At 41.1% G+C, this 22,293-nt stretch overlaps 1 protein-coding gene across 3 annotated transcripts in view; it reads right to left on the bottom strand.

The window, feature by feature from the left end:
- Positions 1–22,293, bottom strand: part of ubxn7 (UBX domain protein 7) — a 64,295-nt gene that overhangs the window by 28,766 nt on the left and 13,236 nt on the right. Inside the window, exons 3-6 of one of the 3 annotated variants that reach the window (XM_078409937.1) lie at positions 18,017–18,084; positions 16,328–16,393; positions 13,567–13,679; positions 1,380–1,550 (exon numbers count right to left, since the gene is read on the bottom strand). In XM_078409937.1, coding sequence (XP_078266063.1) covers positions 1,380–1,550; positions 13,567–13,679; positions 16,328–16,393; positions 18,017–18,084 — 418 coding nt within the window. The remainder of the gene's footprint in view (positions 1–1,379; positions 1,551–13,566; positions 13,680–16,327; positions 16,394–18,016; positions 18,085–22,293) is intronic. The other 2 variants (XM_078409938.1, XM_078409939.1) reach the window with 2 other exon arrangements.

The following is a 22,293-nucleotide window of genomic DNA, read 5'->3' as shown; positions in this document are numbered from 1 at the left end:
TGTAGGCTGACATTCCAATATTGAGGAAGCGCTACACTATTGGAGATGGCATTTGATCTCAAGGGGCTTCATGGATCTTCTGAATTTATTCTGGTGCACAATGGTTATTCCTGCTGTCCTGACTGTTATTTATCTCCCAATTACTAAAATAGTCAAGTTGGTCATTAACATGTCAATTTTTGGGGAAAGATTGGCTGCACGTTTCCTTCAGTGACGACACCACAAAGTATTTTATGGCCTGTAAAGAGATTTAAGGAATTCTGAAGTTATTAAAGACACAATGTGCTTGTTTGCTTTTTGTGGCAGAGAAGCCATTCAACCTATCATGTCCATATTAACACGAAGCAGAAAAATTACCCAATAAATCAAAATATGCTCTTGCCTGGGCAACCCATTAATTGTCAAAGATGAAAAAGCCATGAAGATTCATGTAGATTACTATCGACTGCGCTTAAAATAACTTCAAGTTCAAAAACATGGCTGGTTCCATGCTAGGCTACATCTCATAAGAATTTTAACATTCATTATTAAGGAAACATTTGGAATATCAAAATGATTTTGTTCAGTTTCAGTTCAGAGATGGAGCTTGATAAAAAAGGCCTATCGGTCCAGAGTCCACATCACTCATCGATACCCATTTACACTAGTTCCATGTGAACCCACTTTCTCAACCGCTCCTACACATTAGAAGTGATTTTACAGAGGTCAATTAACCGACACATCAACACGTCTTTGGGATGTTGGATGAAACTGGAACAATGAGACTTGAACCACCAAGGTCACAGGGAGAATGTACAAACTCCGCAAACTCCAAGGTCAACATCAAATCTGGCTCTCTGTCACTACGAGGCAGCAGCTCTCCCAGTGGCGCCACTGTGCCACAAGTTATACCACAAGTTATAAAAGGGTTCGACAAAAGTGATTTCCATATCCAATTGTGGAAGGGATCTTATCTGGAACTGTCAATTTATTCTTAAACAGATGCTTCAACACTTTTGTTCAAAAGATTTAAATTGATAGAAACATATTTACTTTTAAGTTTAGGACTCATAACTGATTTTGCATGTGAAGATCCACCTGTGTAGCTGAATTTAGAAGAACTGGGCAAAGAAGAGCACAAGTGAAAAGATAGAGCATGCCTAATTTTCCAACTGCAACAAATCAAATGCAGGCTTTTATACATCTGCGCATCTATTCAAGCAAGTCTAGTAAAAGCAATATCTGCTGCGGCAATAACAATATATAGAAAAAAAATTAAATGTGCCTTCATTTCACTGGAACAAATTTGCAAGAAAGTGAAGTATCATGATAACATGGGATAGAGCATCTAATTTCAATAGAAAGAACATAGTGCATGTATTCATTGAAGCTTGTTATACCTTCACTCCCCTACTTCCCTGTACCTGCCAGAAGATGAAGTGTTCTCGAATGATGGTTTTCACCGCCTCATTGCTCCAAACATCTCGATTCAAGCACTGACAAGCAAAGTCTTGCACGTTCTGAATATTTACCATCAACCACTTGTTCTGCAACTGCCCTGACTCTTTTGCCTGTCCAAAAAGGAAAGAACAAAATGTATTGGCATATTCTAATTTTCGAATACAAAAAAACATCAAGTCATCGATTGCATTGGAACTTGCATGTTTTAAACAAACAAATGCATTCTATAGAATTATTACAGAAAATGGTTAAACAATAACACCCACAGAATCTCCAGTACATCTAGCTCTGGTACCTTTAAATTACCATTGATTCATGCCTCCTAGGAGAAAGACCTAAGGCAGAGTTGACGTGATATCGTGATGGGGAATAATAGAAGCTACATTGTCCACGATCTGTTTTGAGAGTGAAGGACAATGAGCAAAAGGGAACATGACCACATGCACTAGAGAGCAAGACTACATGCACCAGAACATGTCATCAAGATTATGTGCAAATCTGGCAAAGAATGCCTCTTGACTATTCTATCTGCTAATTGCACTTTCTTTTTGGTTGTGAATGTTCAGCATTGTTAATGAAATTGGAATCCAATTACTGTAGGGTCAATTACCCTTTAATTGCTGCTTACTTCCTTAAATCACTATCAAATATTTACACATGATCAAAGTAGCTTAACAAATATGATAAATAAATTATCCGCTGAAGCAATGAGGCCCTTTGATAATTTTATGCAGAAACCAGAAAATATCAATTAATTAATTTGAAAGTCAATTATTAACTTCAGTTCGTAGGTAGACACAAAATGCTGAAGTAACTCAGATCAGGCAGCATCTCGGGAGAGAAAGAATGGTCTGAAGAAGGGTCTCGACCCAAAACGTCACCCATTCCTTCTCTCACGAGATGCTGCCTGACCCGCTGAGTTACTCCAGCATTTTGTGTCTACCTTCAATTTAAACCAGCATCTGCAGTTTTTTTTCCTATTGACTTCAGTTCATTTTAAATGCAAAGAAGCATATGGAGGACAAAGAAGCACATGACCTATTTGTAAAGCTTCAATTGGAAGAAATCTCAGTCAACAAAAGAACCAAATAAACAAGAACCAGGTTTGGCTATAACAATAACTATTGCTACTCAGATCTTATTGACACCCTTTATTGCTCCCAATGGGGAACTCCCTTTGGCAATCAACTACTCTGTGGGAGGAAACCGAAGCTCTCGGAGAAAACCCTCGCAGGTCACGGGGAGAACGTACAAACTCCGTACAGACAGCACTCGTAGTCGGGATCGAACCTGGGTCTCCGGCGCTGCATACGCTGTAAGGCAGCAGCTCTACTGCTGCGCCACCGTGCCTTCCCTCATGTACCAGTTTACAAAGTAATGCCTTCCTAAGACCAAATTCTGTTACTTAGTCAAGTTAATTTGACATCTTAGCTGACATTGCAAATCCAGAACCATTGCTGTGACTTTATTTGATGGTTTATGTGTTGTATCATTTTCATGCAAAGTTGTCTTCATCTTGTCAATCTTTCTTTTACAGAAATAAATCTGCAGTTTCTAGTTGCATGCTCCAAGTCTGCTTTGGAAAATATCAACAGGGAATAACCACCCTCACAAAAACTATCTTCCTTGCTGTTTACAATTAATTGTGCACTAAATGACTGCATTTTTATTCATTGGATATTTCAATTATCCATTTTGGTATTCAAGTATGTCGTGCAAATTACTGGGCTACGTACGTGGCACAAACCCGTTCTTCAAGCTGCTGCATTCTACCATGCTGGGAACCTGCAAATGCCCGTCTTCTGTCGATACTCTCCCATAGCTTGGCGTAGAAAGACTGCCTGTTGCGGGCTGTTTGGGGCAAGTGTTGTAGCCTCTCAGTCGAAATGTGCATCGTGCATCAGCCACTTCAAGTCGGCAGGTAAAGGGCCTGTCCCAGTTCGGCAATTTTTAAGGCGACTGCCGGCGACTAGACTGTCACCGCACGTTCGTCGGTGTGTCGCGAGGTGTAGCAGGCATGGTCGCGAGTAGTCTCCAATGAGTCGTAGCAGTTCTCGGGTCGTTGCGAAAATTTTATTCAGCCCTCTTTAGGATTCGCTCTGCTCACCTCCATGGAGGAAGGGGCTAGAAAAGGTGCCTCAAACATAACCTGCTTCACTTCACCTTGGTGAGCATACCGCGCGGCTGGCGGGGATTCCAATCAGCGGTCGAAATAATAATAAAAAACAAGGTGCCCAACCTCGGCACGTGGAACCCTGCTGGATAACATCAAGGCAGATAGACGCACTGCAGGGGCCCAGAGGAAACGCACCGCGCGCAAGGCCCGGACTACCTCCACTTCCACTGCAGCACCCATCCACTTGTGTCCTACGTGTGGGCGTGCCTTCCGGGCCCGGATTGGCCTCACCAGTCACGTCCGGACCCAGTTACCAATCCTCCAACTGAAAGTGAAGTCATGGTCATCTTCGAACCCGAAGGACGAACAACAACAACAGGTTGTCGCCAGGTGAATTTGGTTGTCGGCGGTGCTGATCCACCTTTTATAAGAATTTTATTTGTTTGAATAAAGTAACTTTTGGACAATTTGATGAAAGATTGATGTTTGAAGTTATTGTATTTCAGAGTAGTTTCTCATGGCATCTCTTTCAAATATGTTAATTTCATTTATTTTTTACCAATAAAACAAAATCAAATAATTTAATTTCAGATGCTGGTTAAACCGAAGGCAGACACAAAAAGCTGAAGCCAGGCAGTGGTCAGGCAGCATCTCTGGAGAAAAGGAATAGGTGACTTTTGAAGAAGGGTCTCGACCCGAAACGTCACCGATTCCTTTTCTCCAGAGATGCTGCCTGGCACGTTGAATCACTCCAGCTTTTGTGTCTGTCTCAGGTGTATAGGTTAATTGGCTTCAGTAAAATTGTAAATTGTCCCTAGTATGTAGGATAGTGCGAGTGTATGGGATGATTGCTGGTCGGCGCGGACTCCATGAGCTGAAGGGTCTGTTTCCACGCTGTATCTCTGAAGTCTACTTGTCCCAAAATGACCACTTTGCGTAAAGTGGGAAATCTCTATTCTTTCATGGGTCAGGAAAGTATCGCGAATGAGCACCTTGTGTGGATCGACGTTGCTGTCGAATAGATTTTTCTCATGCGTGTTTGTCATGCAAAGCGGCCGAGCAGAGCACGGCAGTCACTTGCATAGGTGTGTACGGGTCGATTCTAGATGATCATGGCATATATCTGCCCTCAGGAAATGAAACAAAGACATGCTGCATCCGAGTGATAATTCTATCCGCCCACAATTGTGAAATGGATGAATATTGTGTGAAATGGGAACTGTGTTTTCTCCTACAATCCTCGTGAGATAGATATACTGACTGGTACCATTTTCTTATCCTGTGTAGCCGGTTGTCATAGCTTGCCGTCACCTAGGTGGTAGGTTGTCATAGCTTGTCGTAGGCATTGTCGTAGGGTTAAAAAAAAATCGAAGGTTGTTCAGCGATCTGTTACGACTTTGACAGTCGCCGGCAGTCACCTTAAAAATCGCTGAAGTGGGACAGGCCCTTAAGACTTCCACTGAAAATGCCAGCTTGGGGGTAGGCCCGAGCCCCACATCTAAGCACAAGGCAGCCACACTGTTGGCATAAGCTCATCCAACATGGGCCTCAGGTGGGCTCTCCACAAATCAGAGGCTTTCATTATTAGATTTGCTAGTTCCCAGCTTCGCAGCACTATCAATAATGCAGTTCTATATATGTAATGCTATATATAACACTGAATGGTCCCATTTTAGTACTGACCCCAACAGTATTCTCCCTCCTGGTAATACATTCTGAGCACTACAGAGGTGGTGATGCATTTAAACAATGGTATACACATTTCACAATGGAATATACTGCCATTGAAATCCAATAAAAATAATCAATGGCTAATTCAAAGTTATAGATAGATCCGATTAGAAGATATATAAGAGAATGCAGGTGCTAGAATCTGGAGCTTAAAAAAAACCCAAACTGCTAGCAGAATTCAGTGCGTCAAGCAGCACAAGAAATTATAACATGCAGAAGATACCATTATATTGCCGAGAACAACAAGCCTGAAATTCGAAGAGATTTATCGGCTTCAAATGATGACAAAAACACAAGCAACATTTTTAAATGATGGAAGAGCTTCGACAACGATGTAAAAGGGAGTAAAAAATGTCGCCCAAACAATACAGACTGTTTGAATTGAAGAATAAAGAAATTGTTCAGGCACAAAATATTTTGCTAGCATTTTAGTGACCACAAAATCCAATAAAGCACATCATTGTCAAAGAGATAGTACAGGAGAAATTGAGAGGACTAAAAAGGTTAAAGTTTTCAGCTAGTTTTCACCCGAAGATTCTCACACTAGCCCTACGTAATGCATACATTGGTAATTACCTGCTTACATTTTCCAGATGTGGAATAGTCCCAAAGCAGCAATTGTAAAATCGCTGTCCAGGACAGGAAATGTTATAGAGAACTGTTGATGTTAGAATAGAATTATAATAAATTTGCAAATACGGGAAATAGTAATTTAGCTTGTCTGTGATGGTCAAGTAAAAGCTACCCAGTTAACTCACTTGGTGTGTATCCTTGCAGGCAGTAAGCTCTGGCCCAGTGTAATTATACAGAGTCAATGTTTACATGGAAAAACAGCATTCTGCAAAAACCGCATGTATGTTATGAAAAGAAAATAAGGAAGAGCCAGAAGATGTTATACATCTTGATTTTCAAAGGCATTGGAAAAGATCTATCTATCTATCTATCTATCTATCTATCTATCTATCTATCTATCTATCTATCTATCTATCTATATACTATTAAAATTCACTTCTTGTTTATAAATATGTTTGTATCCTGGGTTTGTGTATATATCAGTGATTAAACCGTCGCGTCACGGTTTTTGCACCGCCTTGATCACCAACCTCCCGTCTGACCGGCGGCGATATTTTCATTTAATTTGGTCGCATGTTTTTTAAGTTACATAGGTTTTAAAGCGCTGCCCCCCCTGATTTATCGAAGGTTTTACAGAAGGGGGGCGCTGCGGTGCGGATTTAGTCTTCAGCTTGTGACGGCTACATTGTTTCGAAAAGTTTCCAGAAAAGCACAGATTGTTTTAAAGTCACTTGACATACACAGATCAGGAGGACGAAAATGGGGGGTGTGGGGACGGGCCCAACGGGCCCGCTTTGAACGGGCACACTTGTTCTAGTATAATACTAAAACTCAGATCTTGTGTATATATTTTTTTGTGGTTTGGCCTGATATATTCGTAACAGCGATTGCAGCAAAACGGCGGACCGCAGCACGACGGTTTTCTCACCGCCTCAATCGCCAATCTCGCGCTCGCTCGGCCGTGATATTTTCATTTAATTTGGTCACGTGTTTTTTAAGTTACAGAGGTTTTAAAGCGCTGCCCCCCCCCCTTTTTCAGGGGGGCGCTGCGGTGCAGATTTAGTTTTCAGCTTGTGACTTGTGACGGCTACATTGTTTCGAAAAGTTTCCAGAAAAGGATTTAGTTTTCAGCTTGTGACGGCTACATTGTTTTGAAAAGTTTCCAGAAAAGCACTGATTGTTTTGTTATTGCAAGTCAAGTCAAGTCAATTATATTTGTATAGCACATTTAAAAACAACCCATGTTGACCAAAGTGCTGCACATCTGATTAGGAAAAAAAAAAAAAAAGAAGGTTATAGTGGTCACTTGACATACACAGATCAGGAGGACGGGCCCAACGGGCACACTTGGAGAGTAAGAGTGGGGCTGGGGGAGGAGAGAATGGGGGGTGTGGGGACGGGCCCAACGGGCCCGCTTTGAACGGGCACACTTGTTCTAGTCTATATAATACTAAAACTCAGATCTTGTGTATATATTTTTTTGTGGTTTGGCCTGATATATTCGTAACAGCGATTGCAGCAAAACGGCGGATCGTAGCGCGACGGTTTTCGCACCGCCTCAATCGCCAATCTCGCGCTCGCTCGGCCGTGTAATTTTCATTTAATTTGGTCGCGTGTTTTTTAAGTTACAGAGGTTTTAAAGCGCTGCCCCCCCCTTTTTCAGGGGGGCGCTGCGGTGCAGATTTAGTTTTCAGCTTGTGGCTTGTGACGGCTACATTGTTTCGAAATGTTTCCAGAAAAGGATTTAGTTTTCAGCTTGTGACGGCTACATTGTTTCGAAAAGTTTCCAGAAAAGCACTGATTGTTTTGTTATTGCAAGTCAAGTCAAGTCAAGTCAATTATGTGTATAGCACATTTAAAAACAACCCATGTTGACCAAAGTGCTGCACATCTGATTAGGAAAAAAAAAAAAAAAGAAGGTTATAGTGGTCACTTGACATACACAGATCAGGAGGACGGGCCCAACGGGCACACTTGGAGAGTAAGAGTGGGGCTGGGGGAGGAGAGAATGGGGGGTGTGGGGACGGGCCCAACGGGCCCGCTTTGAACGGGCACACTTGTTCTAGTATAATACTAAAACTCAGATCTTGTGTATATTTTTTTTTGTGGTTTGGCCTGATATATTCGTAACAGCGATTGCAGCAAAACGGCGGACTGTAGCACGACGGTTTTCTCACCGCCTCAATCGCCAATCTCGCGCTCGCTCGGCCGTGATATTTTCATATAATTTGGTCACGTGTTTTTTAAGTTACAGAGGTTTTAAAGCGCTGCCCCCCCCCCCTTTTTCAGGGGGGCGCTGCGGTGCAGATTTAGTTTTCAGCTTGTGGCTTGTGACGGCTACATTGTTTCGAAAAGTTTCCAGAAAAGGATTTAGTTTTCAGCTTGTGACGGCTACATTGTTTCGAAAAGTTTCCAGAAAAGCACTGATTGTTTTGTTATTGCAAGTCAAGTCAAGTCAATTATATTTGTATAGCACATTTAAAAACAACCCATGTTGACCAAAGTGCTGCACATCTGATTAGGAAAAAAAAAAGAAAAAGAAGGTTATAGTGGTCACTTGACATACACAGATCAGGAGGACGGGCCCAACGGGCACACTTGGAGAGTAAGAGTGGGGCTGGGGGAGGAGAGAATGGGGGGTGTGGGGACGGGCCCAACGGGCCCGCTTTGAACGGGCACACTTGTTCTAGTATAATACTAAAACTCAGATCTTGTGTATATTTTTTTTTGTGGTTTGGCCTGATATATTCGTAACAGCGATTGCAGCAAAACGGCGGACCGTAGCGCGACGGTTTTCGCACCGCCTCAACTACCAATCTCGCGCTCGCTCGGCCGTGTAATTTTCATTTAATTTGGTCGCGTGTTTTTTAAGTTACAGAGGTTTTAAAGCGCTGCCCCCCCCCTTTTTCAGGGGGGCGCTGCGGTGCAGATTTAGTTTTCAGCTTGTGGCTTGTGACGGCTACATTGTTTCGAAAAGTTTCCAGAAAAGGATTGTTTTGCTTGTGACGGCTACATTGTTTCGAAACGTTTCCAGAAAAGCACTGATTGTTTTGTTATTGCAAGTCAAGTCAAGTCAAGTCAATTATGTGTATAGCACATTTAAAAACAACCCATGTTGACCAAAGTGCTGCACATCTGATTAGGAAAAAAAAAAAAAAAGAAGGTTATAGTGGTCACTTGACATACACAGATCAGGAGGACGGGCCCAACGGGCACACTTGGAGAGTAAGAGTGGGGCTGGGGGAGGAGAGAATGGGGGGTGTGGGGACGGGCCCAACGGGCCCGCTTTGAACGGGCACACTTGTTCTAGTATAATACTAAAACTCAGATCTTGTGTATATATTTTTTTGTGGTTTGGCCTGATATATTCGTAACAGCGATTGCAGCAAAACGGCGGACCGTAGCACGACGGTTTTCGCACCGCCTCAATCGCCAATCTCGCGCTCGCTCGGCCGTGATATTTTCATTTAATTTGGTCGCGTGTTTTTTAAGTTACAGAGGTTTTAAAGCGCTGCCCCCCCCTTTTTCAGGGGGGCGCTGCGGTGCAGATTTAGTTTTCAGCTTGTGGCTTGTGACGGCTACATTGTTTCGAAAAGTTTCCAGAAAAGGATTTAGTTTTCAGCTTGTGACGGCTACATTGTTTCGAAAGGTTTCTAGAAAAGCACTGATTGTTTTGTTATTGCAAGTCAAGTCAAGTCAATTATATTTGTATAGCACATTTAAAAACAACCCATGTTGACCAAAGTGCTGCACATCTGATTAGGAAGAAAAAAAAAAAGAAGGTTATAGTGGTCACTTGACATACACAGATCAGGAGGACGGGCCCAACGGGCACACTTGGAGAGTAAGAGTGGGGCTGGGGGAGGAGAGAATGGGGGGTGTGGGGACGGGCCCGACGGGCCCAACGGGCCCGCTTTGAACGGGCACACTTGTTCTAGTATAATACTAAAACTCAGATCTTGTGTATTTTTTTTTTGTGGTTTGGCCTGATATATTCGTAACAGCGATTGCAGCAAAACGGCGAACCGTAGCGCGACGGTTTTCACACCGCCTCAATCGCCAATCTCGCGCTCGCTCGGCCGTGATATTTTCATTTAATTTGGTCGCATGTTTTTTAAGTTACAGAGGTTTTAAAGCGCTGCCCCCCCCTTTTTCAGGGGGGCGCTGCGGTGCAGATTTAGTTTTCAGCTTGTGACGGCTACATTGTTTCGAAAAGTTTCCAGAAAAGGATTTAGTTTTCAGCTTGTGACGGCTACATTGTTTTGAAAAGTTTCCAGAAAAGCACTGATTGTTTTGTTATTGCAAGTCAAGTCAAGTCAAGTCAAGTCAATTATATTTGTATAGCACATTTAAAAACAACCCATGTTGACCAAAGTGCTGCACATCTGATTAGGGAAAAAAAAAAAGAAGGTTATAGTGGTCACTTGACATACACAGATCAGGAGGACGGGCCCAACGGGCACACTTGGAGAGTAAGAGTGGGGCTGGGGGAGGAGAGAATGGGGGGTGTGGGGACGGGCCCAACGGGCCCGCTTTGAACGGGCACACTTGTTCTAGTATACTATTAAAACTCAGATCTTGTATATATATTTTTTTTGGGTTTGACCTGAATTATTTGATATGTTCGCGCGTGACAGCGATTGCGGAAAACCGGTGAACAGTAGCGTGACGGTTTTCGCACCGCCTTAATCGCCAACCTCCCAAACGACCGGCCGTGACATTTTCATTTGCTTTGGTCGCGTGTTTTTTAAGTTACAGAGGTTTTAAAGCGCTGCCCCCCCCCCCCCTTTTCAGGGGGGCGCTGCGGTGCAGATTTAGCCTTCAGCTTGAGCCTTCAGCTTGTGACGGCTACATTGTTTCAAAAAGTTTCCAGATCACTGCTTGTTTTAAAGAAGTTTTTTTTGTTATTGCAAGTCACTTGACATACACAGATCAGGAGGACGGGCCCAACGGGCACACTTGGAGAGTGCTGATTGTTTTAAAGTAGTCTTTTTTGTTATTGCAAGTCACTTGACATACACAGATCAGGAGGACGGGCCCAACGGGCACACTTGGAGAGTAAGAGTGGGGCTGGGGGAGGAGAGAATGGGGGGTGTGGGGACGGGCCCAACGGGCCCGCTTTGCTAGTATCACATAAAAATTAAGTATTTAAACGATTGAGCAGTAGTCTACAGTAGATATAATCCATATTAATATCTTGCACGAAATGAATCTAATGTGCAGCATGTAACATTGATAAAGAAAAGCTAGATATTAACGTAACCTGTGAAGAGAATGTAGACCTTGCAAAAGTTATAATAGATTCAATCAACAGTAAAGATGGGGCAGATGCAATATTTACTAGTGAATGTCAGTGAACAGGTAGATTTTCTGTGTTCTTGACATGCAGTTACGGCAAATAGTTTGCTTGCCTTTATTGCAAAGGATCGTCACACAAAACCAAGGATGGCTTGATGTACTCGTACATGCCCCTGGTGGCATCTCAATTGCAGTATTGCAGTTTATCCTTCAAACTCAAATAAGGATATACTTGCCAATGCTGGTCGTGCAATGGAAATTTACCAGATTGGTTCTTGGAATAAGGTGATGGCTTTTTAAAAGAGCAATTGTTTAATACCGGCCGGCGCTGTAGTGGATTAGGATCACACTGAAATGCACGACTCCAAGGTTAAAGGGAATCAAGGGAGATGGGAACAATTTGGCAAAAAAACTTCAGATATATTGGATATATACAATACGATAGAACTTTATTTATCCCAGGAGGGAAAATGATCTGCCAACAGTCATAAAAACATAAAATGCATGAAACATGAAATTAAAGTGATGAGTGAAAAGGCTTGGGGGATGTGCAAAGATTGGGGAGGGGAGTCAGTCTCAGTCTACCACACGATAAAACAGGGAGGAGTTGTAAAGTTATCCAATAGTGGAAAACTTTACAATACAGACTACTAGGGTGAACTTGAGGGGAAGTATGTTTCACTTTTTTTTTAAAATTAATGCCAACTGTGTTTCATATTCAGACATTTCGTTCAAGTTTACTGTGCACAGTGTTGAATTCCAATAGAATGTAGGAGAGCTGGGGATATTAAGGCTGTTTAAGGCATCTGCATATTATATTATGAAAGTATGGCAGATATAGCTAAGGGGTGATTTCCTCAGAATAATGACAGAAGGATCACAACCAGGATAATCCTCTTGCTAGTCATGGCAAATTCACTAATGGGCTTCGATGTTTGGATCTCATTTCCTCTCTTGTCCCATTAATTGTGAGGGAAAGTCACTGTAATAAGCATCCCTTTTCTAATTCCTCAATTTGAGTATGTGAGCAGATCAAACAAGGCTTAGTCCTACTTTCTAAATAAAGCAAATAGCCTGAGATTTGTAGATCTACCAGAATTGCAGTCTATTGAGTACTATGACCAAGTCAAGTGGCTCCATATGAATGCATCAGTATTCCTAACCCTAATCTGCTCCAATGAAGGCAGGTAGAATTTTTCAAACTCTAAGACTTAATTCTATACATTGGCATTATAAAGATCAACTGTTTTCAATTACGTTCCTGAATTGCAGGAAAATCTAGACATTTCATATAGTAACAATAGTTACTGAACAATAGTAACTGAAACACTCCACTTTGCAGTATTCCATCACTCAAATACAACAATGTTATTATATACCATTTCATCACTATTAAAAGCAAAAAGCTTCACATTTTAGACTTTTGCTGAGTTCACATAACGCACTCCTAGCCAGAACTGGATGTTTCCTTGCAAGTAATGAGCAATTTACTGACATACCATTTTTCACTGGAAACGGTGCACAATGGAGGTCTTCCCAGAGAGGCAAAAAATTAAAGACCATATTCAATTTACGTAAACGATCAGCATATGGACGATTAGATCGGTGAATACATTGGAAAATGTTATAGAAATAAAAATATTTCTCCAGAAGTTAACAGTTGTAAGTGCAGCAGCAGCACTTGCTGCTAGTTCTGAAGAAATATGCTCATAAATTTACTGATCCTCATGGCATGGATTTGACCTTTCTCAATGTCAGGTCCAGCCAGGCATCAAATTTAATGGGACTTTCAGCATCCAGCTCCAGTGATATGATCAGTCTCCCAATCAGATAAAGGATTTCTCAAAGGCAACAAAACAAATATGTATGCTTTTAAACTGTTTTAAATATCTACAGTGCACAAAAAAGATTGGAATATATCTGAGATGAAGACAGATGCTTAAATAAACTAGAAAACAAAATTAAATGTGAAGTTTTTAAATATTTAAGGAAATTTCAAGCAACAAATAAATCCTTTTACAGCCAAACTTAGAATTAATAGCAGTTTTGACTCATCTGCACCCCTTGCAACAAAACATTTCCAGGAAATATTTTAATATATGGTAAAAACAGTTCATAAACACTTGAAGATCTCATTAGACCGCTAGCATCTGCTGCTTATAATATGGATAATTCAAAACCACATTCTGGGAAGAAGCAGGAATCAATTGATGGCAACTTTCCGATTTTTGCATGTTGTGTACTTGAGAAATTGCTGTTAGAATTTCTCTTTTATTACAATGAGTATTGATAGTCACGTCATAATTTGCACTACAAAGTCTGGGTCAACATTACCTCCAGAATCCCTAATAAAGTTTTTCTATTCTTGTAATAGTTGCTCATGATTATAATTCCATGCTAACCCTCACCGTTTCAAAGCTGCCTTTGTGCATTAGGTCTATGGGTGGCCTGAAGAGATCTGCCAGAGTGGTCAACTTCTTGTCCACTGGACCACCATTCCGCAGCTCCTGCTCCTGTCTGACTGTAAACATATCACCACACAGAGTTAGTACACACATTAATGAACTGCTCTTTTCACATCTGGACTGCTCTTTTTACATACAGAATGGTTATCTTGATGTCATAAAGCTGCAAGGAAAATATTCTTTTGCCACACAGAAATGTTTACAGATAAAGTTAAACTTCTTTGTAGCATATTTGAATGCATTATTTTAAAAAACACTTTTCTCATGATGTATAGTTTTCCAGATTTTTAATAAGCTTGAGTTCAGACTAAGAGAGAATCACCTACTTTCTTCATGCCATTTTGTCATAATGAACATTTTATCATTTTTTTATAATTCCTGATGTGCAAAAAGGTCAATTACTATATTTTTTAAAAACAGTACTTTGGGGTTAGAATATAGAATACACATGCGCATTAGCATTAGGCATGAGCTAATCTCTCCTGTTAAACCAAGCCACCATTTTCTGCAGGCTTAACAGGAAATGCCACCCTTTCTGCATCAAAATATGTTACTTTAACCTTTCTTGCTGTCTGATCATAAAGCAGGTGGCTTTCCTTGTTACTGATAAACCAAATAGAAAAATAGATATTTAAGATAAACTCCAGACGAGACACAGCAGAGTTATAGACAAAAGGATAAATGGCAGTTGCAAAATGGGAAAGGAGTAAGAAGGACAATGCTCATAACAGCAAGAAATAAAAGGGAAAGAAGATTGTACAGTTGATCCCACAAAGGTTGAAACACAAGGCAATTTATTAACAATGCTGATTTCTATACAGTTAACTCGGGCCTGTATTTTAATCTCAGAAATCGCTGAATACTGCCTTTAGACATGTCTACCAAGTTCAATAGGTACACTACAATTTTCAAAATATGGAATGCAGCATGGCACCTGTGGAAACAAACAAAAAAGACCAACTCGACAACCAGACTGAAGAATTGCATTGGGTAGAAATTCATTAATGGTCATGTGCATGAATTACTATATAGTCAAGCCTGCATGTTAAACTGATGAAATTACGATCATTTAACTCAATGGAAGCAAATTCTGAAAGTAACATACATACAACACCTAGAACATATAACCAAGTTAATTTTCATCCCCAGTGGGACTAAATTTGGAATATTTAGATCATCATAAAATTGCATTAAGGAAAATAGAATTGAGATAAAATTATATAATCTTGATATTTGTAATGAAAATTTTAAATTGAACCCCACGAATGTGAAATAAAATTTTCAGCAGCAGAAAGATTGTTTGGCAATAATTAATACGGTATAAAACTATACTTAAGTTTGAATGGTCCAATGTTTTCTGGTATATTTAGTGAGCACCTATTGGGTAAACACTCAACCACGCCAATCATGTACTTGAAAGTTAAATGCTTTGGCATTGGACTGGTATACAGAAAACGAGCAACTCAAACAACAACTTGATGTCAGTGTTCAACCGCACCCTTACAAATGCTTCCCAATTTTATTTTTAACAACAGCAAGGGATGAAAATTGCACCACGTTCCTTTGACAGAATTCAGGCCATTCAGTAACATGAAGTCAAATATAAAAAACAATTCGCAGATCGCTTCTGCTAAAAATTTGGAAGAATGTGAATCTAGCAGCATGGCTCAGTGTAAAGAGAAATGAATAGAGAACTTGTGAATAGCACACTGGATTTATAAGCAGCAAGAACGGGAAAATGCAGAGATACCAAAGTTCAGTAGTTGTAACGGTCTATACCATGTGCTGTTCGGTCTGGTACATTTTGAGCCCTGAAAGACGCAAGAGTTAATCTTCAAGGGCTATTTACAGCCAGTGAAAACAAGCGCCCCTTCTGCTCGGGTCACTGAATTTAAGGTTCAAAATTAGAAGATTTACACGGATGTTGCCAGGGCTAGAGGGTCTGGGCTGCAGGGAGAGGCTTAGTAGGCTGGGACTATTTCTTGGAGCGCAGGAGGATGAGGGATGATATTATTGGGTATAAAATCATGAGAGGAATAGATCGGGTAGAGGCACACAGAGTCTCTTGCCCAGAATAAGTGAATCGAGGACCAGAGGACATAGGTTTACGGTGAAGGGGAAAAGATTTAATAGGAATCTGAGGGGTACCTTTTTCACACAAAGGGTGGTGGGTGTATGGAACAAGCTGCTAGAGGAGGTAGTTGAGGCAGGAACTATCCCAACATTTAAGAAACAGTTAGTCAGGAACATGGATAGGACAGGTTTGGAGGGATATGGACCAAAGGCGGGCAGGTGGGACTAGTGTAGTTGGCCGGTGTGGGCAAGTTGGGTTGAAGGGCCTGTTTCCACACTGTATCACTCTTTGACTATGACTCTAAACTACCCTTATACAGATATATTTGGAGCAATAGCACTCCAGAGTAAGAACCTGTGGTGGCCTCTACAATGCATAGAGCAGCTCCAGATTGAAGACACAAAATGCACAGCAACCCTATGTGTCAGCTTTAAATCAGCTTGTCTAACCAACTAAAAAAAAAATTGTAAGAATGGGCTCCAAACATTCAAATTTCTGAAGAGCATCTTTTAAAGTTTAACTGGGAGTATCCCTATTTCTCCTTTGCCATCTTACAGATCATTAAAATGCAAGGTAAAGCTAATTCCCACTGTTACAGTTCAAAGATAAAGCAAAATACACTGAACTCACTCGTTTCAGTCTGGAAGTCTCTGAACCCATCAAATATGGAGCGTGCAGGTCTCCTTCGTTTGGGAGCTGTGGAATTCATAAATATGCATAACATGGTTCAAAAACCAGTTTGCCTCAAGAAGCAATTTAATTTTAATAAAATTTACACTAGGTGCTGGAGTGACTTGGTGACTCAAGCAGCATCTGTGGAGGATGTGGGGGGGGGAGATTGAGAGTGGAAGTGCGACAAAGCCTGGCATGCGATGGGTGGACTTGCGATAAAAAGGGAGATAAAGGGCATCGGATAAGGAGAGGAGTGAAATGTAAAGCCAGAGGGAGGGATATAAATGGAAGGGGTGGGGGGTAATTGTGAGAAATAGGTGAGCACCATGAGCACCAGGGTTGGGAACAGGGAAGAGAGGAGGGAAAAGGGAGGGGGGGACAGGACATTACTTAACAATGGAGATTTCAATTGTACCCAAGCAAGTAATAAGGTTCTGTTCCTCCAGTTTGTGTGTGGCTTCAATCTGGCAACGGAGGAAGCCAGGAGAAAAAGGTCGATATGGGAATGGGAGGGGAAGTTAAAATGGTTAGCAACAGGGAGATCCAGCAGGTGTAGGAGGACTAAGTGCGAGTGCCCGGCAAAACAGTCACCTAGTTTACACTTGATCGTGCAAATGTAAAGGAAGCCACAGCGGGAGCATCCAAAGGGGAAGATGAAGTTAGAGGTTTTACAACCCAATGGTATGAACATCGAATTTTCCAATTTAGGTAACAGCCCACTCCCCCTTATACCGCACCCCTCTCTTTCCTGTGCAGATCCATTTCTTCCACTATTCCGCCCCCATTTCCCCTATGTCCCTTTCCATCTAAATCCCCCCATCAGGCTTTACATTCCGCTCCTCTTCTCTTCTGATCTGACACCCTTTCGTCTCCTTTTTAACTCTAGCCTTTGTTGATCCATCTATCACTTGACAGGCTTTGTCCCGCCCCCACTTCTTTTCTAGCTTTCTCCCTGTACAACAATCAGTCTGAAGAAGGTTCTTGGCCCAAAACGTCACCAATCCATTCCCTCTAAAAATGCTGCCTTACTCCAGCATTTGTATTTATTGTATACAAGCATCTGCAGTTCCTTGTGTCTTCATAATAAAATTGACATTACTTTATCGAGTTTAAGGCAATTGCAGTAAAATGGGCAAACGTTTCCTTTGCAGTGCACACAACATTCAAAGAACAGCACCTTTGAATTAACGTGAAAGTTTCTCCTGACAGAGTCATGTGGGGAAGTGGGTGCAGAGGGGGAGGGGTAAGCAGCAGGAGGTTACTAAGGATAGGGGGGGGGGGGAAACAGGAGTGGCAGGTTCAGCATCCAACAAGTGATGGCTAGGAGGGAACGTGGTGTGATTCTCTTAGTTGCTTGAGATGGGGAGGGCGCATTGGGCATCCAGGAGTTAATAAATGGGTAGATAAATGCAAGTTCTTTCACTTACAAGGGAAAGTAAATTATTCAAAAGTATTACTTGCATGTTATCAAAATGCCAGAATTCAGCAGGACGCAAGACAGTTACGCATACTCTATCCTGCATTACTATACCTTCCATAAACATTCAGAAAAAAACCTTAATACATGACTATAAACCAGCAATACACGACTAAGAACAATTAAACACAGAATTAAACTTAACAAATGTTTTGTTTGAAACAACTTACCACCAAACAAGGGTTCAGGTTCCACTAAGATTTCTTGCTTTTGTGGAATAGGAGCTCGTACTTCATCCCTGAAACGATACAGAATGAATGAGCATTAGCCCAGCAATGAAATGTATTGTCATCTCTCAAGACATAAACCTTTACCATGTGTTAGAGGGACACCTAATGGTTGTAATAATGGACAACCATTAGATGTCCTAATGGTTTAAAGGGAAATTACAATATGTTTTACTTAGCTGACAGAATCTGGAAGATTTTACCCCAGGGATTAGGATTAATCAGCATGGATTTGTATGTGGGAGATAGTGATTTATGGATCTGATTGAGCTTTTTGAAGAAATTACCAAACAGGCCAAATCCGAAGATGTTGTCTTTTTGGATGTCAGCAAGGCATTTGATAAAGTTGCGCATAGTAGACTGCTCGGGTTATGGGATCCAGAGAGCTAGCCGAATGGATGGAGAATTGACTTCCTGGAAGTAAGCAGAAGGTGCTGGTGGAAGGTTGTTTTTCGGACTGGAGACTAGTAAGTACTGGTGTGCATCAGCAAACAGTGTTGGGCCCATTGCTGTTTGTAGTTTATATCAACAATTTGGATGAAAATGTAGATGGCATGATTAGTAATTATGCAGATGACACTAAAGTGGAGCATCGTAGATAGCTAAGATGGTTATCAAAAATTACAGCAAGATCAGTTGGGCAAGTGGGCTGAGGAATGATTAATGATGTTTAATGCAGATAAATGTCAGATGTCGTTTTGAAAAGTCAAACCAGGGCAGGGCCTTGCAATGAATGCAGGGCCCTAGAGAGTATTGTAGTGCAATGGGATCTAGGAGTGGAGGTACATACAGTGCCCTCCATAATGTTTGGGACAAAGACCCATCATTTATTTATTTGCCTCTGTACTCCACAATTTGAGATTTGCAATAGAAAAAAATCACATGTGGTTAAAGTGCACTTTGTCAGATTTTATTAAAGGCCATTTTTATACACTTTGGTTTCACCATGTAAAAATTATAGCAGTGTTTATAGATAGTCGTCGTCCCCACCCTCCCCCCTCTCCCCCATTTCAGGGCACCATAATGTTTGGGACACATGGCTTCACAGGTGTTTGTAATTGCTCAGCTATGTTTAATTGTCTCCTTAATGCAGGTACAAGAGAGCGTTCAGCACCTAGTCTTTCCTCCAGTCTTTCCATCAGCTTTGGAAACGTTTATTGCTGTTTATCAGCACGAGGACCAAAGTTGTGCCAATAAAAGTCAAAGAAGCCATTATGAGACTGAGAAACAAGAATAAAACTGTTGGAGACATCAGCCAAACCTTAGGCTTACCAAAATCAACATGTTTAGAACATCATTGAGAAGAAAGAAAGTACTGAGTTTACTAATCGCAAACGGACTGGCAAGCCAAGGAAGACCTCCACAGCTGATGACAGAAGAATTCTCTCTATAATAAAGGAAAAAAAACAAACACCTGTCCGACAGATCAGAAACACTCTTCAAGAGTCAGGTATGGATTTGTCAATGATCACTGTCCACGGAAGACTTCATGAACAGAAATACAGAGGCTACACTGTAAGATGCAGACCACTGGTTAGCCACAAAAATAGGATGGCCGGGTTACAGTTTGCCAAGAAGTACTTAAATGAGCAACCACAGTTCTGGGAAAAGGTCTAGTGGACAGATGAGACGAAGATTAACTTATATCAGAGTGATGGCAAGTGCAAAGCATGGAGGAGAGAAGGAACTGCCCAAGATCTAAAGCATACCACCTCATTGTGAAACACAGTGGTGGGGGTGTTATGGCCTGGGAATTTATGGCTGCTGAAGGTACTTATCTTCATTATGCTACTAACTTCAGTTGTATCATCAATGAATTCTGTGTATAGACACAACCTATCTGCTCAAGTTCCAACAAATGCCCCAAAACTCATTGGCCAGTGGTTCATTCTACAGCAAGACAATGATCCCAAACATACTGCTGAAGCAACAAAGGAGTTTTTCAAAGCTAAAAAATGGTAAATTCTTGAGTGGCCAAGTCAATCACCCGATCTGAACCCAATTGAGCATGCCTTTTATATGCTGAAGAGAAAACTGAAGGGGACTAGCCCCCAAAACAAGCATAAGCTAAAGATGGCTGCATTACAGGCCTGGCAGAGCATCACCAGAGAAGACAGCCAGCAACTGGTAATGTCCATGATTCGCAGACTTCAAGCAGTCATTGCATGCAAAGGATATTCAACAAAATACTAAACATGACTACTTTCATTTACATGACATTGCTGTGTCCCAAACATTATGGTTCCCCGAAATGGGGGGACTATGTACAAACACTGCTGTAATTTCTACATGGTGAAACCAAAATGTATAAAAATGGCCTTTATCAAAATCTGACAATGTGCACTTTAACCACATGTGATTTTTTTCTATTACAAATCTCAAATTGTGGAGTACAGAGGCAAATAAATAAATGATGGGTCTTTGTCCCAAACATTATGGATGGCATTGTAGTTCCTAGAAAGAGTACTCACCGGTTGAAAGGGTGGTCATTAGCCTTCCTCAGTCAGGGTATTGCATATAGAAATTGGGATGTTATGTTACAGTTGTACAAGATGTTGGCAAGGCCGCTTCTGGAGTATTGTGTTCAGTTTTTGTCACCCTGCTACAGGAAGGATGTTGTTAAGTTGGAAAGAGTGCAAAGAAGATTTATGATGATGTTGCCAGGACTTGAGTGACTGAATTACAGGGAGAGGTTGGGCAGGCTAGAACTTTATTCCTTGGAGTGCAGGTGGATGTGGGGTGATCTTCTCGAGGTGTATAAGATCATGAGGGAAATAGATAGGGTGAATGCACAGAGACTTTTACCTAAGATAGGGGAATCAAGAATACGAGGACGTACGGTTTAAGGTGAGAGGAGAAAGATTTAATAGGAACAGGAGTGGCAACTTTTTCCACACAGAGAGTGGTGGGTATTTGGAATGACCTGTCAGAGGAGATAGTGTAGAAGGGGCATCTTGATCTCTAGTAAGACTCTATGACCTAAAAATGTGGTGGAAGCCAATATTGCAAATAACTAAGAAGGGAGTTGGTTTTCAGTACTTAAGGTTGAAGAGTGGGAACATCGGATAATGACCTCTGTTGCAAAGAGCTAGTACAGGTACTTCTATGAAATCTATGATTTTTCAGTTCCATTAATCCACCTTCTTCATGACCTCTTTAGCAGCCTGCCACAACACTTGCCCACCATCTCCTGTGCATTTAACGGATTTGAAGAAGACACTATTCATAATCAAGCCTAAACATACAAAAATAGTATGTTATCGACGTTGATCATGGAAGATAAGTATTACTTCAGCCAAGAAACGTACAATTCGCTTAATTGTCTCAAAAATTTTCACCACTTCTGATTTTCCTCCTTTGTTTTAAATAGTTTATATCTTGGTCATTACTGTGGAAACTCTAGTGCTGCAGACTAATTCAATCTCTCTCCTATCCCATTAGTCTAATGCTAAACTTTGGTAATCATTTGCTTCAAAATAAGATAATGCGGCTTAAGACCATCCAATACAATTAAATGAACAGATTCATATACAATGGGACACATTAATAATGCATACAGATGGCAAAAAAAGTCTCTGCTCCCAGTTGTTTGTTCTGAGTTGTTTGGTATTGCAGTGAGAACAATTAAACAATTGATTCTCTAGCATGGTAAAATTCTGCTCTGTAATAAACGGACTTCCTTAAAATACATCAAGAATCTGTAATGAAACATATTTACTCTATATTCACATTAAAATGGTTCACTGCATTACAACCTCCTCTATCAATCTAACAGGCACAGATAGCATAAGCAGGGGGGGGGGGGGGGGGGGGGGGGAATTCCAATACATCGTCTAGGAATGGTTAAATCCCTCGGCCTCCCAGCAATTCACATTCATTTAAGATGCCAAATAAAATTACCATCTCTTGAAGAAAAATATTGCCAGGGGACAACTAAATGTCTTTTATAATTATACAGTTACTTATTACAGCTACAGACAGCTCCGTGATGTTGGAGCACCTAAGCATGAAATAACTTAAAATACATACAGGCCAGATAGTAAAATATATAAATAAATCTTTTAATACACACTAGCAGCAGATTAACTGTCACACTCTTCTGGTATGCTTCAGTCTGTTATTGGATGTGCAGTCTTTCACATCTTACATTAAGGTCCTAGTTTCTCAAGGTTAAAAATCTCCAACAGCCTGCCACAAGTCTTTGAGTTCCAATATCCCAG

The sequence above is a fragment of the Rhinoraja longicauda genome, chromosome 13 (assembly GCF_053455715.1).
Source record: "Rhinoraja longicauda isolate Sanriku21f chromosome 13, sRhiLon1.1, whole genome shotgun sequence".
NCBI lineage: Eukaryota > Metazoa > Chordata > Chondrichthyes > Rajiformes > Arhynchobatidae > Rhinoraja > Rhinoraja longicauda.
This window is presented reverse-complemented; position numbering and strand designations above follow the sequence as displayed.